Source organism: Cyprinodon variegatus, unplaced genomic scaffold (genome assembly GCF_000732505.1).
Source record: "Cyprinodon variegatus isolate N-32 unplaced genomic scaffold, C_variegatus-1.0 Scaffold66, whole genome shotgun sequence".
NCBI classification, from domain to species: domain Eukaryota; kingdom Metazoa; phylum Chordata; class Actinopteri; order Cyprinodontiformes; family Cyprinodontidae; genus Cyprinodon; species Cyprinodon variegatus.
In genome coordinates this window covers 1,126,677-1,148,309 of record NW_015150519.1, presented here as the reverse complement: position 1 = coordinate 1,148,309, position 21,633 = coordinate 1,126,677, and the positions used below count along the sequence as shown (strand labels likewise).

The 21,633-nt window shown below is 35.9% G+C and overlaps 1 protein-coding gene across 1 annotated transcript; it reads right to left on the bottom strand.

Annotated features, from left to right (window-relative positions):
* Window positions 1–10,465: 10,465 nt before the first annotated feature.
* Window positions 10,466–11,350, bottom strand: hamp (hepcidin antimicrobial peptide). Its single transcript, XM_015371872.1, has 3 exons — window positions 11,091–11,350; window positions 10,913–10,990; window positions 10,466–10,748 (listed from the first exon to the last, which is right to left on the bottom strand). The coding sequence occupies exons 1-3, from the start codon at window positions 11,175–11,177 to the stop codon at window positions 10,644–10,646; spliced, it is 270 nt and encodes an 89-aa protein (XP_015227358.1). The 5' UTR covers window positions 11,178–11,350; the 3' UTR covers window positions 10,466–10,643.
* Between the last annotated feature and the right edge of the window lie 10,283 nt (window positions 11,351–21,633).

Here is a 21,633-nt window from a genome sequence, read left to right as displayed (position 1 = left end):
TAACCTGGCCTGATATGAAAATGTTGTGTTGTTATTAACTCCAGATTAATATTCTTTGGCTCAATCTAACTAGCCGCCAGTGGTAGGACCAAGTCAAACTTCCCAAGTGACGAACAACTTTTAACCCTATATAGACAAATATCCAGTCCATTTACAAGTTATTTTAGATTCTATGGTTTCAATTTTTCATGTCATTAAAAAGTCATAAAGTAACATTAATGGAATGAGGAAACAGATGAGGAGGATAAATGTTTTAGTTGTACTGATTCTATTTGTTAGGTAAAGACAATCAAATTGAAGATGAGTCACAAGTATTCATGTCAAAATCGAGATGTCTCTCTCTTTCAATTAAACCAAGTCAAGTCTGAAGTTATCAATTCTTTGGCTTGAGTCTGGCTTGAGTCAATTCCTGCATTTTGTTGCTAGGCTATCCTGCTGCTTGACATGTAAAATAGAAAAAAAAAATTAAGCTGAAAGCCTTTCAGAAAAAGGACATCATATTCACAGTCAAACATGCAACTGGTAGTGTGATGGTCTTTGGTTATTTGCCTTTTCAATATGCAGAAAACTGGTAGAACCACTGGTTCTGCTCTCTGAATAAGGTCCAGTTATATTGGTCAGATTTTGATATGATTGAGGTGTTGAGACATGACCTTAAACATGCCTTAAAACACAGAGGTTTGGCTATATTATAATAACTCAGAAAAGAAAGTGGACAAACATTCCTTGCAGAGAAAAGTCAAAAAGGCATTAGCGATTTTTTGGAAACACATGCCGACAGTCTTTGGGGCCAAGACTGGCAAAAGTTTATTGGAATCTAGGGTTTCTATTTTCTAAAGGTGAAAAATAACTGACAGGTGACTTTTGCATTTGCTCAGGTTATCTTTGTCCAATACGATTTTACTGTCTGAAACCTTTAAGTGCGTGAAAAAGCAGAAACAGGTAAATCTGGAATTGTAAAAGTATGTTTTAATAGCATTGAATCATGCAGTCTCGAAATTCTATTGTGAGACAAAAATGTTGAAAATGACAAACTCTACTCTGACCGTAGCTTAGAAGCAATTTGTATTATTGAGAGGCAGATTGTTTTCCGAGGATTTTTTGATCAAAGGATTGCCTTGGTGGGAGAGACAATGAACTTACAAAACCTAGTTGAAAACAGCTGTTTTTAAAAATAATCTCGAAAATGCCTCCAACAATGAAGGATGTTCAGGTATTTTCAGCTCTTTATGGATCTTTTGTAGTTTTCGTATCTCATACCCTGATTAATCTTCTTTAACAAATCTAAAAACGTCTACTCAAATCAATATATGTGACAAAATATAAATCTGAGATATTATGTTGATTATAAATTGAATGATAATATTCAACAAACAATGCATATCCTCATTCATTATTGAAAATATGCTAGTTTTTCTTCTCTGTTTGAATGATTACAGTGAAGTAGAGTACTCCATTAGAAGCAGGAAAATTAAACAGCCCCCCTGAGAGAAAAGATGGGTAGCGGTGGACCACAACAATTCCAATTAAATGTCTAAATTAGCTTCAGTAATAATTGACTGATTGAAGCTTGGTGATGGGGGTGTGGTGGCTAGTCTTGTGGCATCTTTGTATTGCTGTGAGGACAGTCTAACCTGATCTTTTTTGGGATATTCACCCTGTAGAATTTTTGATCTGTTTAGAGTTGATTGTCCTGTGGCTTGACTCTGAGTGAATGGTTTGGATTGCTGGTTGCTGCACCTTGCTTTTGAATGTTTTAGGGGTATAGTGGAATGTAAGGGCCAAGTCCAGTGTAGTGGTTGTATGTGGATGGTTGGATTCTGTGAATTGCTTTGTCTTGGCATTGTAGCAAAACCGTCTGCCAATGTCTGTCTTTGTGCCTGCAGCCCTCTTAGATCATGGCATCTTTCTAACCCCTATTCCACACTATGCCTGAGTTCATTGTCCTTGTCATGTTTCTCTTGTACTCTTTGCATTTTTATCTATAGATAATTGACTTACACCGTAACTTTTGTACTTAACTGTTCTTTTTTCTCAGCAATACCTAATTGGATAATCTACAGTTTGTTCAGTACGTCCCCTAATACATATCACTCATATATTTAAAATTATTTCTTAATTACTGAACCTAATTTTACAAATTTTTACTATCTGAGAGTTGAAAAAAAACAACTGTCTACTTCAAATAACATGTGCATCCTTATGTCCAAAGCAGGCTCTTGAGGTCCAATGATCAAGGACTGTTGGTTGCACATCATAACAGGTTAGCAACTAAAGGACAAGAGTTTTTGACTGATACCCATAAACAATACACCTATTTTAAGTCTCTGAGTTTAAGCTTTATAGACTCCCTGATTGCTATTATCAATATGTTTTTGTTTTTTTGTTTTCACACCGTTCCCTGTGTTATATATATATTTTTGCTTAGGCATGTCACCCAACCATGTAGTGAAGCACTTTGTGATATTAATCTTGAGAGGAGAAAAACATAAATAGACTAACATCCTCCCTTTAAACCCCTAATTTTCAATGTTGAGAGAATGACATGTGTTTTGCTCTGACAGACATTAAGCCCAGACTGGACAAACTGTAGAAGCCATCAGGCCCACTGCTCCCATTAGCATGGTATGTCTATGTGTCTCTCATGTAGCCTACATTTGTTGTTAGGCCTGCATTATCTAAAATGCCTGCATGTTTAATATGGGACAAACTTTTATTTTGTTCACAAATCTTTCTGTTTTTGCAAGGTATGAAGAGGTTCATCGTTTAAAAAAAAGTTTATAAAGGTTATTAAAATTAAAGTGGTGGGTCTATGTTATTGTTATATTTTATTCATTAAATTAATGAATTAATGTTTAATAAAATATAACTGTGGCTTCATCTTAACAAAATAAATGTGTTTTTATTTAGGTGGTTTATTCACTCCTTTTTTAATTCTGACGCTGTAGCTTGCACATGAGTTTTTATGCATGTTTCATATGAGGGGGGGCCTCTCATTCATGTAATCTTTGTATTGTCTTCTCATTTAGTAGCTGTTTTCTTTTGTCCAATCTGATGGCTCAACTTGATGAAAACTCACATGCCGTTCATTTGATCAAATCAGCTGTGCAAAAAGGGTAATGTCCTACTTTTACTTTTTTACAGGCAATCTAATACTGCAAGGTAACCACGAACATCATATTGAGAAGAAAAGAGATGAAAACTGAAATATTATTTTTATATAAATCTTCTGAAGCCTCTGTTTTGTTTTGTTATCTCTGGAGTAGTCTGAGGATCTGGGCAAGGTTTCTCTCATTTGACATATCTGACATTCTTCTTGGCAGACATTAGATAGATAGAGGGCTGGGGGGCAGCCCCTTGTCATGTCACTCCAGTTATATTCCCATGGGTTTGGATCCAAAGATTCGCATTATCACTATAGAGCTAAATGGTTCTTTGCAGTATTCCTCTGATTGCTGTCTTGTTGAACTCTAACTTTTCACAAAAACTGAGATTCTTTGGACTGATCTGACAGTCCTTCACAAGATCCTTTTTTTTTATAATTTCCAGTAGAATTTCATGTGCCACTGAGAGAAGAAAGTTCTGAGTCATTCTGCAAAACAATAAATCCTGAACTGGATGATCATTGTACTGAAAGTTGTCATTTTCCAGGCTTTTAGGTTCACGAAAGAAACTCTAGACAGTGAAACCACAAGATTGTTGTTTATATGCTAAATGAGAAGGATTCCCAGAATTCTCATTTGGGCTATGTATGACACCTATAGTGATTCAAATAACTTGATTAGATTAATTTTAGAATTATTACAATATATTCTCACACAAACATGTACCGTTGGTGTCCCAATATAAATGTATTCCCTCCTAAGCCTGGCCTTAAAAGAAGAGTGTCTGTCTAAGTGCAGCAAATGAATCCAATACTGTCTAATAATTTTACCGATTGGGAGTATATATATATAGACCCTGGACAGGTCACCAGTCCATCGCAGGGCAAAACAGAGACACAGGACAAACTATTCACGCACACCTAAGGACAATTTAGAGAAGCCAATTAACCTAACAGTCATGTTCTTGGACCCTGGAAGGAAACTGGAGTACCCAGAGAGAACCCACACATGCTCAGGGAGAACATGCAAACTCCATGCAGAAAGACCCTGGGCCGGGAATAAAACTCAGAACCTTCTTGCTGCAAGGCAGCAGTGCTACCCACTGTGCCACTGAGCAGCACACATATTTACATATGTAGGTAAATTATGGACTTATGTTGGATCTAAGCTTTCTTAGTTTTGACAGCTTGAAATATCTGCTGTTAAAAAGATCACCCTGTAGTGCACATATAACTCAAGAACCTCACTTCTTCATAGCTAAATCCTTTTTCAGATTAAACATATTTTAAAAGGCACAAAACAGGTTTAAATTGGAGCCAACCAAACTTTTGTTCAGTTTTTCTGAAAACGTTTCAACACCTCTGAAGGGGTTTTTGTCAATTATTTTTCAATTCTAACTACTTATCGTGTATGGGCCATGTTAGGCTATTTAATTTCTCTGGAATTAGTTCCCTGACAGAATTGTAAATGTTGGAAGCTGAAACACAGTCCTCCCCTTTAATCTGTGATATTTTTTCTTTTTTTTTTTTTTTTTTCTGTGATATTTTTTCTTTTTTTTTTTTTTTTTTTTTAAAAAGAATGTTTCCTTCTCTCTCTTTTAAACCATCTGTCTTCTCTGTCCAAAATCAGAACATTTTGGATGTCAAATGAGTGTTCATGAGGTCCAGGTGTACTGTAGAATGTTACCCGTAGTTCTTGGCTCTCTGGTGCTGCACCTTGCCTTTGTGTACTTGTTGTTTAGTTTCTCCAATAGGAGTCTGAACAGGGTTTCCTGCACTGGACCACATAATACCGCTCAGTTTTGGCTTGGGTGTTCCATCTTTTGGATGAACCTGTTTTGTTTGAGAGTGTTGTTGGGCTTAAATTTCACTGGTATGTTGTCTAGGAAAAAATATTTTCAGTTTCTCAGAAACTCCTGGTACATATGGCATTATGTATTTTTTGCATCTCTCTCTGTTTTTTTCCTCTGTCTTAGATTCAGTGTTTTTAGTCGACCTTTACTTATTGATGTGGTCGATAAGCAAAGGTCAAAAATCTGGTTTAGTAAAGTATTCCTGTCGTTCAGAGATTGTGTTCACTGCCTCTGATGTGGGAATGCAGATGAGGAGAGAGGTTAGACTGAAGTAAAACAATGTTTTCACCTGGTGCCAGTCTTAAATGCAGGACTTTGGGAATGAAATCTGTGGAGATTTATATGTGGTGCAGAGTGTTTACAGCTAAAGGAGCCAAAATTATTGCATTGCCCACACACAACAAAAGACTCCAAAAATTCAGGCGAAGTCGGACAATGCGTTGGTCATAGATTTGAATCTGGCATGGAATGTGCTTGAGGGGAATCCATGCTCCTTGCTACTGAAAAACCTTGGCATTGCAACTACAGTACAGATTGCTCTGTGTGAGACAACAGAAAGAAACTGAATGAAAGGCTGGTTTTCTATTCCTGGTATTCGTTTCTATTCCTGTTTAAGCCTTTTTTGGTGTTGCCATGACCCAGATAAATGATCATTTACACGAGCATCTTTAGTCAGAACAACTTCAGCAACGATTGGGGTAGAACAATCAGTTTTCAACCAAATTTCCTTTATTTTCTTACACTGGAGGTTGTGACTGGTACACACTGCTTGCCACATCATTATCCGTCCTTACAAGCTATCTGTATTGGTTACTATCCTACCTTTCCACTAGGGGGCTTCAGTTAATTTCAGTTGACTCTTGACTGTCTTTGTGGTTGACCACCTACTGTACCTCCAAAGCAGGTCTTTATTAGGCTTCAAATGCTCTTAAAGGAACACTTTTTGATCTACATCAGCAGGTATTATTTACTTACTCTGTGAACTATGTATTCATGTCAGCATGTTTGTTGCCATCACACCTGAATTAAACTTCTTCTGAAATGTAACCATGGTGTTTTCTTGGAGTAGGAAAACATTCTTCACATCTTCCTCCTGAGCACATGAATCCACACATAGATTATCAAACTCAGCGAGTTAACTTTAATTTAAATAAAATCCAATAAACAAACTTGCCTGAGGTGAAAATGCTAAACAAAGATGAGACAACGCAGGCACCATTGTGTCTCTAATGCCGTTAGCAGTCGTTCTTGATGGGTCATTAAAAATTCTTATTGAAGTTCTGTTTGCCCACAGTGATGTTGATTTTCTTTTGATGGCTCTTTTCTCCTTCTCAATTGACTGTCTAGGACAAATTAAAGACTCATCCTGGGCTACATTAAGTAGGCCAGCAGAGTTTATTGGATGTACTCTGACCGGCATTGGACACTTCCAGGGTTTATTTAATTCTCTACTGCCGAAGAACAAAGTTGTATCGAGCAAAAGAAAAAGTACTGTGTTTGTGGTACATTTGATAAGACAAGATTTTAAGCCCTCTAAATGAAAAAATGTCATTTAAGACAGACTACAGAATACATTTACACCTGCATAAGCCCATCTGTTGGAAACACACTTCCACTGTGATGTAACACTGTATTCCATGCATAATAAAAGCACAAATAAAACCTTGCAGTTTTAAAAAGTCATATATACTCATCGCTGTTTTTCTTGTACGACTGAAGCTCCTGACAGATTGTCCTCTCACACATAATGTAAGCAACTGAAAACATGGTTCTAAACATGAAGAAGTGAAGGACATTTTCTAAATCATCCATTTGTGTCTGTGTAGTCATATTGCTTGTGACATTGGATTGTTACTGATAAAAGTATATATCACTCATGGGAACATGTACTTAAAATGTTATTGATGCCAATTCTACATTTTAAAGTACTTTACGCATATCCCAGGGAGGTTCTGGAATTATTGGACTTTTTCTCTGACTTTATTTTATAAAGGTGAATACAGTCTTGTCTCTCCACAGTTTGGTCCTGCAAAAATTACATCACTCTTTTTAAAACAGATTTGTCTGAAGTTTATGAAACTACAGCTAATATCTGCTTTTAATATTTGTGTTAATGTATAAAGAAAAAAAACAGGAAAACCTATTTTTACAAATGTTGATAAATATGAGATTAACTTCCTGTCTAAATTGAGATAATAAGCAACCTGTATAGGGCAATGTTGACAGGTCTTAGATTTTATACAAAAGAAAAAAACAAGAGGCAAGCAAAACAGTAGATAAGATGTATAAGTGCAACTTTCTGGAAGGCTGTACAACAAAACAATATTTTTCAGCACAGGTGTTAACACTGGTTGAAAAAGATGCCTCCACCAAAGGATTAGGTTGGATTTGTAAAAAAAAAAAAGAAGAAGTCAAGGCAAAAGGGCAAAGAATATCTACAGTTGAATAATTGTGTGAAAAGATTGAGGGGGCCTGGGGAAATCTTGCTGCATAAAGGCCAAAGCCAGAAACTACTGTTGAATACATGTGACCTTCAAGCCCTGCCGTAGCACGTCATGGGAAACCATTTTGCAAGTGGTCAATAAAGTGACAGCTGATCTATCAACTCTGTTATACATTGTGCATGATTGAAAGAAATGTACATTGTTTTCAAAATAAGTTAAAATCTCAAAATCTGTAATCTACAAAAGCTTTAGGTGCGATGTACTTATACCCTTTGCTACACCTGGATGTATCGTAAGGTAGGGAACTGCTTTCAGAAGTCATGTAATTAGTAAAGAGCACAACAATGTTTATACTCAGTATAAATGCAGCTTATTTGTAAAAAAAAAAATGTGTAAACCAGTATCTCACCTTAAAACTGTGTGAAAAACAATAAACTTGAAGGTGTATGAACATTTGTAGGCATTCTACATCAACTTAATGCACATCTTGCAGGTCATATTTTTATTTCACATGTCAACAAACAAATTATATCCTATATTAATATTTTAAAAAATGATAAGGAAACTGTTGACTGATCTGTTACATAATTTGGCATAAAAATAAGATGACTGAGGTTGAGCTTTTCAAAACTTACTATTGGAGAAATTGACAATTAAGAACTATTCCTTCAAAATTTAAGAGATAAGAAGTTCCCCATATGATGCAGAGCATATATGCTCTTTTTTTTTTTTTTCAAATGGAACGATAAGTGATGAGAGGCTGTGATCTATAGTTAATAAAATAAGATCAGACAGAATTCATTGGTCAAGCACTTTTAAAAACTCTTTATTATTGAACACAATCTCACATCTCTGTCCAGCATTGCAAGCTGATGTAGTGCAAAGCGTAGAACTTGATGAGCGGCTGCTTTCTCTGGGCTTCTGTTCATTTCAAATGGACAGAGATAAAGTAGAAAACTTTCAGACAGTTTAAATTCTAATCAGCATGAATAACCCGTATTTCCTGAAGGATCAAAGGCTGCTGTTTTCACAAAAACACTAGCTGAAACCTACACTCCCTCTTGCATTAATTCGGACAGAAGATGTGGTGCAGCTCAGTGATAAACAGACCTCTGTGTTAACTCTTAAAAATGGCTGTGAGTGAAAAACTCCAAGTAAAGATGATTTTGTCCAGAAATGTTAAACATTAGTCATGTTTGGTGATGCTTTCAGATACAGCCCTAATTTAAATCATTCATCATAATTTTATATTCTTTTATTTTTTATAACGTACTAATATTAAACCTTTTTTGAAATCAAAGCTATAATATTATGCACAGGGAAAATGTATGTCAAACAATGCTCTGAGGCAGGGGTCTTCAACATTTTCCAGGCCAAGGACCCGCAAACTAATGGCGAGATGGAGCGGGGACCCCCTTAATTTTATACATAGTATGAAATTGTGTTATATCAAATTGGTCCTATAGTCACCCTATTACATATGGAGTAATGTAATGAAAGTAATTTTGCCCTGGGATTTTTAAAGTATTTCTGATTCCTCGTTGATGGAACAGGTGCTGTGAATGAAACGGTGCCCAGCTTAAAAGAGCTCCTGTGTGTCGCTGAATGTGTGCATTGATTACTGAAAAACATCTTCTGCCTCCATTTATCTGTTTACTACAGTGTGTTGAATTAATGTTAATGTGTATTTAAAGACATTTCAGTTAGTGGAAAAAATTGCAGGGGGGAATATAAAAAAAAAAAGTCTAATCAACCAAAACTTAAACGACCCCCATGCAGCACCTCTGTGGACCCACTAGGGGTCCTGAACCCCCTGTTGAAGACCTCTGCCCATAAGAGAAGATTTTGAAAATCTGTACATGAAAAAAAAAAAAAAAAATTTTATTGCGGTTTCTTTGTTTTTTGTGTGAACTTTCTTTATAAATTCTCATCAGAGGTAAACAGTGACCCACTGACCGGGAAAGCTCACTCTCAGTAGTTGTACATTCCTGACCCAATTTCACTTTTGAAAATATCAACCACACGTGTTTCTGAAGCAAGTGGTAAGCATACTGGCCAGAGTTTGGTTTAAAGTTAAGCAAACTGAGGTCACATATAGTTAGCCCTTTTAAAGCAAACTGTTATTATTCCTTTTTTTTTGTTGTAAATCATAATTATTAATTATTTATTTATTAAAGCTGTTGTTATTTAAATCAGATTTATTAAAAACAAACTTGTAAAGCTAGTTGGGTCAGCACGTTAAAATCAACCGTAATAATTAAAAAAAACTGTCTCTTTAGTACTTTTTCTTTTTATGGAACTCCAATGAGACAGTCCATTGAAATTTTAAACTAATTTCTGACAAAAAGCAACAGTATATTTACTTTTATCCAAAAATAAAAGGACTGCGAAAAAAAAAAAGGCAAATCCAAATGACTTAAAATATATTAGAGAGTCATGCAGTCTGTAAAGGAAGGGAAGGGTCTCGCCTTTTTCAGGATATACCTACTATCCATCACATCAATAAAGAAACTGAAAATCCAGATATGTGACAAAAGAGGGCTTAAGTACAGATCAAAGAGGTTACAGCAGTACGTGTAAAGTTGAAATTGAAAGACGTTGAAACCTCAAGGTATGCATGGGTCTGATATCAGATAAGAGCTTGCAAGAAAATCCCTAGATTAATGTCTTTGCAGCTTCACAAAGACCACCAGAGCAAAGGCTCTCTTGAAAGATAGTTTTAAAACCATCTTTTGAGAGGTTTTATCAGAAAATGTCATATCCAGTGTCTGACAACAGATTCTTATTAAGAGATATAATTTTTGTAGTATTTGGTGGAAAGGGTCATATATGCAAAAACATAATTTTACAAATGAAGATGTACAAATCGCCTGCAATACACATTTTTTTCATTTTCACAGATATTTTACAACATTTTGTATTTAAAGTTCACTAACTATTTTCTAAGCTCTTTCACAATTTTTGTTGCATTATTTTAAATAAATGACACTATACTCTTTGGTCCATGGTTAAGATTATTTATTCAACATGAAACAATAATTTTACAGTAAAGAAAAAAAATCCCATATGTGCAACATTCTTAAAAAAGATAAAGTATACAAAATAAATAAAATAGATTCTTCACTTGATGTTGCTCCATTAATCATTTTGGTTGTCAAAATATATTTTCATAAATGCAGCGGAAGGAAAGGTAAAGAAAGATAAAACAATAAATTAGAAGTTGGTTCGCATTGCAGGTGACCCTCAGAACCTGCAGCAGAAACCGCAGCCTTTGTTCTTGCAGCATTTGCAGCAGTAGCGACATAAGGAAAGGTGACTCTGGCGCTTTTCCCTGACATGTTTTGGCATCTGTGTGGAAGACAAGGGACGTGAACAAAACTGTTATCAACAACACTTCGTTCGCTATCTGTGTTTGAGGACAGACAAGGCAGCTCCGTGGGGAAAACAGCATCCACTTAAATTTTAATTTGCTCATGGTAATTGGTTTAATTCATTCAGCCAATTGAACATACCATCCACGATTCCATTGACATCTCTTGATGTGCCTCAACTGGAGTGTCATTGCCCCCTGCCTCCTCCAGCTCTCCAACCTGTTGATAAAATATGCACATTTAGAAGTCACATCTATCCTTCCTGACAAAACATTTAGAGCTTATAAGTAACTGAGGTGGGTTTAAGTCAGATTCTTACCCCAGTGAACGGGATGGCAGAGCTTTCCAAGATGCAAATAAAGGCTAGCACGAGTGTCACTGCAACTGCAATGCTGAATGCCTTCATTTTGGTTTGTTTTTTTGTTATAAATCCTTTAAAGATTAGAGCTGATGGGTCTTCCTTCACATGGGTGTTAGGCCAACACAAAGCACCACCGTGTCCTGAATTTCTTCTTCAGCTTCAGAGATGTATGCAGATTCTCAAGTGGTTTCTTCAGATCTTTAGTTGATCCTTTCAGCTCTTCTGGCATCTGGTGCTTGAATATGCAGAGAGCATAGGTATTTATACACTCATGGGCCTAGTGTTGCCTCATCTCTACTGGAGGCCCTGCCCATTCCTGGCAGCTGTTACCTAACTCCATTGGGGAAGTTTTGGCCTTCTAATCTCTCTTCATCTTTTTGCACTTCTGCAATACTGCCGGGATTTTCCTCTGAGCTCTCTCTTTTTTTAAATATCTGTCTTTCAAATGACACCATTTTCCTCAGAGAGAGCAGATAATTCCGCACTTGAACAAGCCAATCATTTGTTACTGTAATACACATTCATGGGCAATATGCATTCTCTAAAAGAGACCATTGATAAAGCAGGTCTGACAGGAGCACTGGAGATTTCCCAGCAAAGGCTGACACTGCACAGGTCAGTCTATTGCATGGATGACTGACCTGCACTCATTTCAACCAGGATATCATTCGTGACAGAGAACCAGCCACTTTGGAATATCCATAGCTCAGTCTAAAGGATGTAATTACAACCTCTCAAATGGACTAATTAGCCCAGATTTTCAACATGTTCTGTTTTTGCATAATGTGTGGGAACCTGCAGTTGAACCAAATTAAATCCCTTTGAGAGCAGCGACTGGTGGTCAGGATTAAAAAAAAAAACTCTATATGAGAGTCAATGTGTTTTATTATGTATTAGTTAGAGATGTGAAAAGTAATACAATTAGGTATATTCTTTTGAAGCAGCAAAGAAATACAAAGTTCCAGGTATTTGCAGGTAGTTGCAGGTATTTTACTGTGGAGAATGCAAAATGTTATTGTCAGTATATTTCACATAATTACGTACATCAATGGTTTGCTTTATAATAGAGCAATGCACCTGATTTCAAAGTTAGGGATCCAATGATTTGTCCTTCACTTTTAATTATGACTTCAGCAGGACCACAACAAAGCCCGTAATAAAGCAAGAATGCACTAACCTAAACCTCTTATTTTATTTTGTAGTCATATCTGCGAAGTATCGTATTTTTTATTTCACAGTTACAAATTTGTAAAATAAAGAAATATAAACACATATTCAATTACTTAAATGCTGTGGATGAATAGAGAGAGCATGAACAGAAATATTCTATTCAAATAATGAATTCAGATATAAATGGCAAAGCAAAGAAATTACCAAAACGAAAGGAAACAAAAAATAGAATAGTCTATACAGTGATGGAAAAACACCCACATCGCAAAAATAAATACTGTGTAGTTACCAAAATGGCAAGCTTAAAATAAATGCAACACAACCAGGTGAGTCCCACAACTTGTGCATCTCTGACCATGCTTGGAAAAATTAGAACTACCAACCTTTCGCAAAAAAAAAAAAATACAACAACTGCGATTTTATCAGCATGGATTTGTACATTTACTGGGCAGACAAAATCTTAGCATATAATGGCATGGATATTAAAATGCTTATTGAGGTTATATTAGCAAAGATGGTTAGAGAGTCTAACAGCAGTTGGAAGGAAGGGTCCTGTGATGCAGCGGTTTTGCACTAAAGGATCTCTTCAGTTCAGCAGCGAAAAAATTAATTATGGGATGGAAGACACAGACATGTCAGGAACACTTACATTTGCTGTGTCTTCGCAGGTCTTTGGCCATTTGATTCAGCAATCATAACAGTTAATGTCACACAATTCAATCATTCAGAGATTTCCTATCTTTGTAAAAACCTGTACACACTTAAACTGCTTGTGAATGTCTAAAGATCAGAGACGTACATCAAAAGAATGTTCCCTTTTAGACCAGCTATCACAATCTTAGCCAAGTTTGACATTTTAGACATTGCTTGGATATGATTTAAACCATAAAATGTTTACTGGTCCTCGAGCTGTGGGGTCAGGGTGGTCTCCATTGTCTGTCACCACTTATATCTGTCAGTAAGCTAAAAGTAGGCCGTGCAAAGCAGAGCTCTGCTTCAGTGGCAGCACAACTGTAATGCATGAGCACCCGAAAACTAAGCACTGCAGAGCCCAATGCAAACTCTAAATGCGCACATTTTAGTAATTCAAATGGCACTGGACACATGTTCAGGCTTTAGAAAAACTGAGCTGAACCCACATTCGGCATGGCATGCTGAAATGTGCTAAAATCCAAAAAAATCAATGAGCTTCAGCTATGCAGTTTATATTTTTAAATAAATAGATCTATATTACCAACTAGCTCAGTCATATATACAGCTCTTTTTCTGTATTTTTAAACAACACAATAATATTAACTGTTGCTAAGCTATTAGGATTTCATATTGGTTGATGACAGGTAGAAAAGGCACTAAATCAGTCAGTAGGATGAAAAAGGAGTTGTCATCTCATTCATCACTTAGATTTTGACAACTCTGCACCAGCAAATATTGGTATGTTAGAATCAGCCAAACCTGCACTGAATTATTCAATACCAACCATTGCTTTAACCCAGGCTCTAGTACAGAGCCTGACTGAATCCCAAATCAGTTCACTCTACAGGATGTGAAAACTGCAAAACTGCACCTGAAAAATATGTAAAAGTATACTTTTGAGTTATTTGTCCATTTCATCTAACAAATCTGGAGTGTGCATTCACAACAATTAAAGACTCTGTTTAAGAATCTTACCATTATCCTTAAGAGTTAGACCTAACTCTTAAGAATAATGAGCTAAAAAAATATTTGTTAAAAAATACATTTTGCAAGCTTTTTTCCTGCTTATTGTAGTTGCCTGACATGAACTAAGGTTGTCAGAAACTTTGCAAACTACCGGTACTTGAAATTAAATCTGTAGTAAGTGACGAATAATTCAGCCCAGATCTGAGCACACATTCTTAATTTAGATTGTGAACCAGAGCACATAAGTAAAGTTTGCCTTCTCAAACATTACAGTTTAAATTTGTTTCAATAATACATATGATATTAAGGGTGTGGCAGTAAAATATATACAGTACTGGAGCTGTGATCAGAGGGGATAGAAAGCAGAGATAGATGAAAACTTTAACTGAGTTATTGGGGAAAATATTGACAAACTATACATTAGTTGCAGCCCTGGAAGTAATAACAATGATTATCCTCCAAAGAGAGCCTGTTTATTAAGCAAATATCTTGATAATTACACTGACTGCTACAAGTTTCAGTAAAAATGTGTAATTTTGAATTTATTATATTCATTTTGTAAGGGAGAGACAAAAAGACTTGAGATTAATTAACCTTTCAGTCTAAAGAAAATCATCTAAAACAACCTTCGGTTATGAATTAATGCTGAATCAATTCGGCAAAAAATCTAATTATACAAAATAAAAATGGCAAGTGATAAACAGGAACTGTGTTTACTGATAAAAATCAGAGACCATTTAAATTCTTATTAAACCCTCAAAGTATTTTTTTTAACTTCTTCCACCAACTCAATTATGAAACCGCATGTTGCAGGACCTCTGCGCCAGCCTGTCTCGTTCGCTGATAACCCTGCAGGCCCATGTGCTTGCTTTGGGTGACCACGACGTCAGTGTCAATAAATCCAAACAGCAATGGCTCCATGTCTTTTGGAATCTGTCCATCATTTTGTAGCATTCAGGCAGAGTCAACATGTTGTCGCCACTGTCAGAGATTTAGATTGTTTCTGTGCAACAGAGATGTTTTTTTTTCTTCACTGTTGAAACTGAACGTGATGTTCATTCATGAAAAAAAAAAAAAAAAATCTGTGTGCCATGACTCACAGGGCGTGACTCACCTCACGTGATGTCATGTTGAGACTTTTCAGCTATAGAGAGAGACAAACCAAAATATAAATCCATTGTTCTTTGAGTGTGGAAAAAACTGAAATATAAAAAAAAAGCACCAGAAATATAAGATCAGAGGGAATTATTTTTTTACAAAATTGTACGCTTCTCTGATCAGGCTATCATCAGCAATCTGCTGGCCAAACAAACCCAGGCACCAGAATGACGGACAGATTCACCTCAGCAGGCGCCACTCCGTCTTTTCCCTCCTGACCGAGGGCATTGCCCCCGTCTGTCCCTGTTTCATGTACCCTACACACCCATCATCCTCTACACCAACCAATCCAATATGTGTTATTTTCCCCTTAAAACAGACATAAAATGGTCATTAACACCTGAGTCCATGAAACATGCATAACATATTATCTTCCTCCTCATCCAATCACTGATTTTTTTACCGTCAGCAGCCTAAAAAAAAAAATAATGGCACTTTCTAAATCAAGAGGAGCAGCAGAGTTGCTGAGTTTGCTGATAGTTGCTGGGATTTCAACATACTGGGTTAAATGTGCGAAATGTTGTGGTGTCTTTACTGGAATTTCCAAAATATCATAGTGCACGAATGGTTGCCATTATTAACTAAATCAGGGGGAGAGATTATACAGCTGCATAACAATTTCTACATAGGAAGTCCAATGATATAATTATCTGAAAAATAAGAAATGCTTATTCATAATAGAAATTAATTAGTGTAATTTTCAATCTAAATATTTATTAATGGTAAAAACATTTTAAGGTAAAATGATCTAGTTTATTTATTTGTATTATTATATATTTATATCATATATTATTTAACCATTTATATAGTTATTTATACATGAAATTCTTAAGTTAATAAATCATTTCTTTCTTTCTTTCTTTCTTTCTTTCTTTCTTTCTTTCTTTCTTTCTTTCTTTCTTTCTTTCTTTCTTTCTTTCTTTCTTTCTTTCTTGCTGCATTAGGAACGACCACAGCAGGACATTGTGTTGGAGTGGTGAGACGCTTTTATTCAGCTCACCCTTTTCCTGTCTGGTTTAACGTTAGATTCTATGGCTAATGCATCCTTTTAGCATGTTAAAATGTAAAATGCAAAGATGAAAAGCTTTACTTAATAATTTATGTTATTATCCCTGTCAGCTGTCATTTTATTCAAACTTGGAAACCAAATGTTATAATTTACTTCTTCTAGAGCAGTTAAGCCGTTTTGATTATGCACAGGAGGCTGTTTAGAGTTGAAGGGTCTGAGATAATCTATTTAAAATGTTCTACATTTATAAAAAAAAAAAAAAAAAAGCTTTCCTGGTTATCGGCACTTATTGTAGAATAATATCTTTTAAATAACAGTTTGCCTTTAATAGTTAATGAAAAAGCATGTTTCTTATAAGCTATATTCAGTTTTGTTCTGTTTCATTGGGCGTAACAATTTTTCATTTTTACATGAAGCGGCTGCAATCTTTATAACTAATTCTGTTAAAAGCTTTTGTTTGTAAACAAAGCAATTAAATTTCTGCTTTTACTAACACAGTAGTGCAACTCCAGATGGTGCATCATCTGTATTGTAGTGCATCTAGTTTTAGGCACAATGATGCTGCAAAGGTCATTTTTGTATGAGAAAAATTATCTACTTTGAAAAACAATTAAAAGTCTAACACAAAAAAATGATTTGTTTGTTTTTGTTTTGCACTTTTTAAAAAGATAGTAGTTTCTGAATGTGAAAAGTAGCTGCCCTTTAGTTCAATTTTTTTTCTTTTTCAGCTTTTGCTGAAGGAATTTTTACTGATCCTTATGAACACTAAAGAAAATCTTTTAGTTGATTTAAAGTATGATTCTCAGCTGAGGTTTCTGGCATCTGCAGCCACCAGGGAGATCATGACTCTATGGCTCCATGAGATTTTCAATTTTTATCCCTTTGATATTGGATCAAAAAGTTGAGATTAGAATCGTATATACTTAAGCTTCAAGTTTTAGTCAAACATGTCTTTTAACATGTGCTAACAGTTTGCCCTGCCAGTTTTATCAGGGTTCAAGATCAAACACATCTCTGGTGGCTCAGTAGAAAATGAAACATTGCTCATTCCTATGCTGCAGTTCTGACAAAGCTGCAAGAGTCTGTTTTGCTAAAAGGTTAAAATTCCTCTTTTTGATGTAGTTTATAATATTTTGCACAGGTAATAAAAATGAAGAATAGTAATATTTACACCTGGCCTGGCTAGTTTTGAGGACCATGTTTTGAATGGATGGCGTCTAATAGTTATGTTTTAAGTCAAAAATCAGCAATACAGTTTATGCTATTTGATTAAATTAAGTTACTGCTTTTTGTATTTTAATGTAAAACGGTTTGCTTGTGTGTTGAAATAAAAAAAAAATGTACCTGATCCACCAGAACCACAAACACTAGTGAAAAAAAACAAACAAAAAAAAATAAACAAATGAGCAGATAATGACAGTAAAAAAAACTATGCAGACAAAGTCCCAGCAGTTTGTCTATCTGTCTCTAGCATGAAAAGTCCTCTGGATGATCTTGACTCTTTTTAAACATCTTTCATTAAACAATATTTCATGGTGTGCTGGGATCATTGGACTATTGACCCATTTTATCCCAGGCTTCAGCTGTCAGACAGATGGCTTCACTGTCTCTAGACTCCAAAATAATTTGGGATCCAGACAAATCCAAGGTCAGTTTAATGACAACAAGGTACATCGTGTCCCGAGGCTGCAAATGAAGCTCATATTATCTGCCCCTGTTAAAGCAGTAAAATAGAACATGTTTATTTATATTTACTACCTTTAGCTCCTCCTAATATTCCGGTTGTATACACCCATTGGCCACAATATTAGGCACACTATCAAGTTGAAGCTTGTACCTGCCGAGCTGCCTTTATTAATCCAGGCACAGATTTAATAAGGTTAAAGGAAAACTTCTAAAAACATATATATTGGGTGAAGAATGACATAATAACATCAAAGAGTTGGTCCATAGTATTCAGCTGTAAATCCAGTGATAAAATTTGTATTCAATGAGAAACCAAGAGTGTTTAATGTGATTCAAAGCTATGAACTAAGAGCAGCATTATACCGCAGGAAAAAGTCATCAGAAAAGGTCCATAAGGGGACAAATATGGTTAATAAAAACTACACATGTAGACTGTAGTGTTTAAACAATCAGTTTGTCTAACAAAATCCAACATGGCAATCAATTTTCTAAATACTTTTAAAAATTGGTAATTTAATAAATGAATCTCAACCACATCCCTGCTGTTACACTCTGCTTGCCTCCATTTTGGGTCCCTCTTCCCCACCAGCCAGGCCTTTCAAGGCAAAATTAATTAATGCTTTTATTTCTATTTATATCTGATTCTGATCCTTCATTTGGTTGTTCAGTTGAGTTGAAAGCCTAAACAGTAGCTAAAAAGTTTCCTGTTTTTTAGTTAACAAAAGTGTCTCCCAGTGGGATTTTCTGTAGCGGATCAGAGAAGGTTTTTTTTCAATATTTCGATTATAAGAAGCGGTTACTTAAGCTACTATCAGAACTCCATGTTAATGACGTCTGACCTCTGTCTACAACAACAAACTTTCTTCCATACGACTGGATTTTTCTGGGAGGCCATTTTTACTAAATCCACAAGATGGTTGTGGTTTAAATTTAAAAAGCAGTTTATCAAATACTCACAGCACATCATTTACCACCAAACATCCACTTATCCACCTTTTTTTTCCACTCTGGTGCTCAGTACGTCAGATGCCTAAATGAACAAGGTTCCTGCCCTGTGAATGTGAAACCCAAACTAGAAACATCCATTGACGAACACTAGACATGACTGGCAGTTGAAAGAGTCTGTCAAACATTTTTCTTCTCGTTTTACCTTCTCTGTGGGCCTTGGTTCTGAATTCCATGTTATACAGTTAAAATAGCTTCAGAGGGAAGATGATTCCTGCTGCCAAATTATTTAAATGTTTGCTGCCTGTTTTGTGAGTACACTGTGATGATCCGTATCATTTAGCAGCAACTGTTGTTCTTTTTTTTTAATGATCATTGCTGATGTCTTTTCCTTCCAGGCATTGCTTTAACAAATCCCCCGACTGTTGCCAACCAGTAAACTGCTCGAGCTTGTTTATTTGAGGCGCTTTGAGACACTAATGATCAGCTAATGACATTTATTGGATCAAAATAATTTGGTTAAAAAAGGGCTGCTGATTTGTTTGGAACAGGTAAAACTGGCTTTTGAGCTCTTCTCAATTTCTGCAGTTTGGCACAGATCTTTGTTGAAATAAATAATGACAAAAGGAAATCTTTGTATCTGAAAATCCTCAAACTAAGGACCTTTCCCATGTGTTCTTTTTTGTTGTTGATGCTAATGATACGTATCTAAGGTGAAGTGCGGATAAAGAAAATGCACAAAGTAAATGTGGTATACAATACTTGATTGAAAAAGGATTTGCTTTTTTTAATAAAAATGTGAGCCAGGCCAAAGCAGCAGCCAACTATGCCCTCTCATACCACAAGCACACTCCTGTTGCTAAGGAAGCACAAAGGTAAGAAAAAGCCTGCAGGGCGTAAAATTGTTCCCTCTTACAGAGAAGTATTTCAGCCAGTATGACTATGGCAGACATCAGTCAACCATCTACTTAGGGAAATGCACCTTCATACAAACACATATAGGACTTCATAAAGCATTTTTCTAAAATGAATTTGGTTCATTCTCCATGCAAATTATCATCACTGACCTCAGCATCAAATCCAATTAAATTTAATATCAGCAATAACAATTCATAGCTCAAAGCTTCCCTCTTTCAATTAATTGTGAGTGCATTATCAGAACTAAGAGGCGAAGGTCACATTCACCGGTACTTGCCTCATATTTTATTCTGGAACAAACACTGTTCACACACAATTTAATTTTACATTACAAACTAAGTACTTTTGAAGTAATTTTGTTTTGAGGTTAAATATGAGAGTCGGAGACAGAGCACATGTATGTCCCAATCAGGATCAGAGATCATCCACGTCAAATAGACACAGCGACACACAGACGCCTGTCTGGTTGGCTGTGTGGCCTGTTTGAAAGTAGCTGTCAAAGGTAGGAATATAGGCTAAGATCAAAGATGATATCCCATCTAAATTTAACAGCAGAGAACCCTAGAAAACGTGTGTAAAAATTGTAAAGTATCAAAGGTAACATTTGCTGCTACCATTTTTAATGAGAAACAAAAATGTTTTTAGATCTACCGTTACAAATCTCGATAGAGAGTGTCTGTTACAAAAGTCTCTGATGGGGGAGTGAAATCAGATTCTAATCCATCTGCCCTTTCCCAATGAATTATGTCTAAAGCAGGGTGGGATTTATTTTGTGCATAAATAAGTTAACAGTATGGGCAAACATGTTATCAGAGAGTAATGCTTGCAACTACCGCTTTTTTAGCTCTACATCTGCATTCTAAAGGTTGTTTAATGCTGAGACCTGTTTAGCAAATAGGAGCCACTACTTGACATTTCATATCCTTACATGAGAAACAAAAAATGAGTGGAAAAACATCAGTCATTCAGCACACATGCAGTCAGAAATCCAGTAATTAAAGAAATTAAATCTTTCTTCTGAGAAAAAAAAAAGCAGTATGTCAAAATCTGTGCTCTCATGAAATGCCTCCAGCTCCTTAAAACATTTATACCTTTTGAACTTTTTGTCATATCACAACCACTAAATGTCTTTCACCAAAACATTGAAAGTAGTGGCGAACATTAGTCAAACAAGTAGCCTGGAGGTCCATGCAAACACTGGAGGAGCTGTGGTGAGCAACCGCTCAGGTGAGAGAATCTGTACACAGCACAGATCAACTGTGCTATGAACAACTCTGACCTTTATGGGGTAGAAATGTATAGAAAAATTTGCAGGTTGCAAAAGCGATGCATTGGATGTGGTAAACCTGGAAACAATGCAGTCCGATATCATCATTTGGTTGGGCGTGGCAGAGAAACATGACAAGTAACTCTAAACCTATTAACACAAGGTGGTGAGAGAATCATGTTGCAGGACCCAATCACAGAAAAGGAAACTTTTAAAAATAAATTTTCCATTGGAGGTTGAAACGCTCAAACAGAGCTCTATGAAATCTTATTTTATTCAGGTTAATACAGCGCTAGCGGCTTATTTTGGGGGGCTGATGATGAGGGGTACAAGAGAGGGGGGAGAGATATGTGGCAACGGACTACAGGTCAGATTCGAACCTGGGTTGGCCACATCGAGGACTATGGACTCCATATATGGGTCATGCGAGCAAATGACTGCGCCACCGGAAACATGGGGCCAAACACTTGGACTCTCTTGTACCTGGAACTGAAGTGGGTCTTCAAATTAATGACTCAAGAGCAAAGCAAACATAAATGCATGCCACACTTCTAATCAATCCAAGTTAACAGAATACTCATAAATTAATGATTATTACTATATAATATTTGTAATTCTGAAAGTTCAAGGTAATGAAGATTTCTGAGCTTTAGGGAGTAGAATTTTGCACAAATTCTAGTGGGTCAGAT

Bases quoted from the DNA above. Each gene is read 5' to 3' on its own strand.
- hamp (XM_015371872.1), bottom strand. From the start codon at position 11,177: ATGAAGGCATTCAGCATTGCAGTTGCAGTGACACTCGTGCTAGCCTTT. The intron at 10,991-11,090 runs GTAAGAATCTGA...TTTTATCAACAG, and splicing joins CTGCCATCCCGTTCACTGGG to GTTGGAGAGCTGGAGGAGGC. The intron at 10,749-10,912 runs GTATGTTCAATT...TCTTCCACACAG, and splicing joins TGTCAATGGAATCGTGGATG to ATGCCAAAACATGTCAGGGA.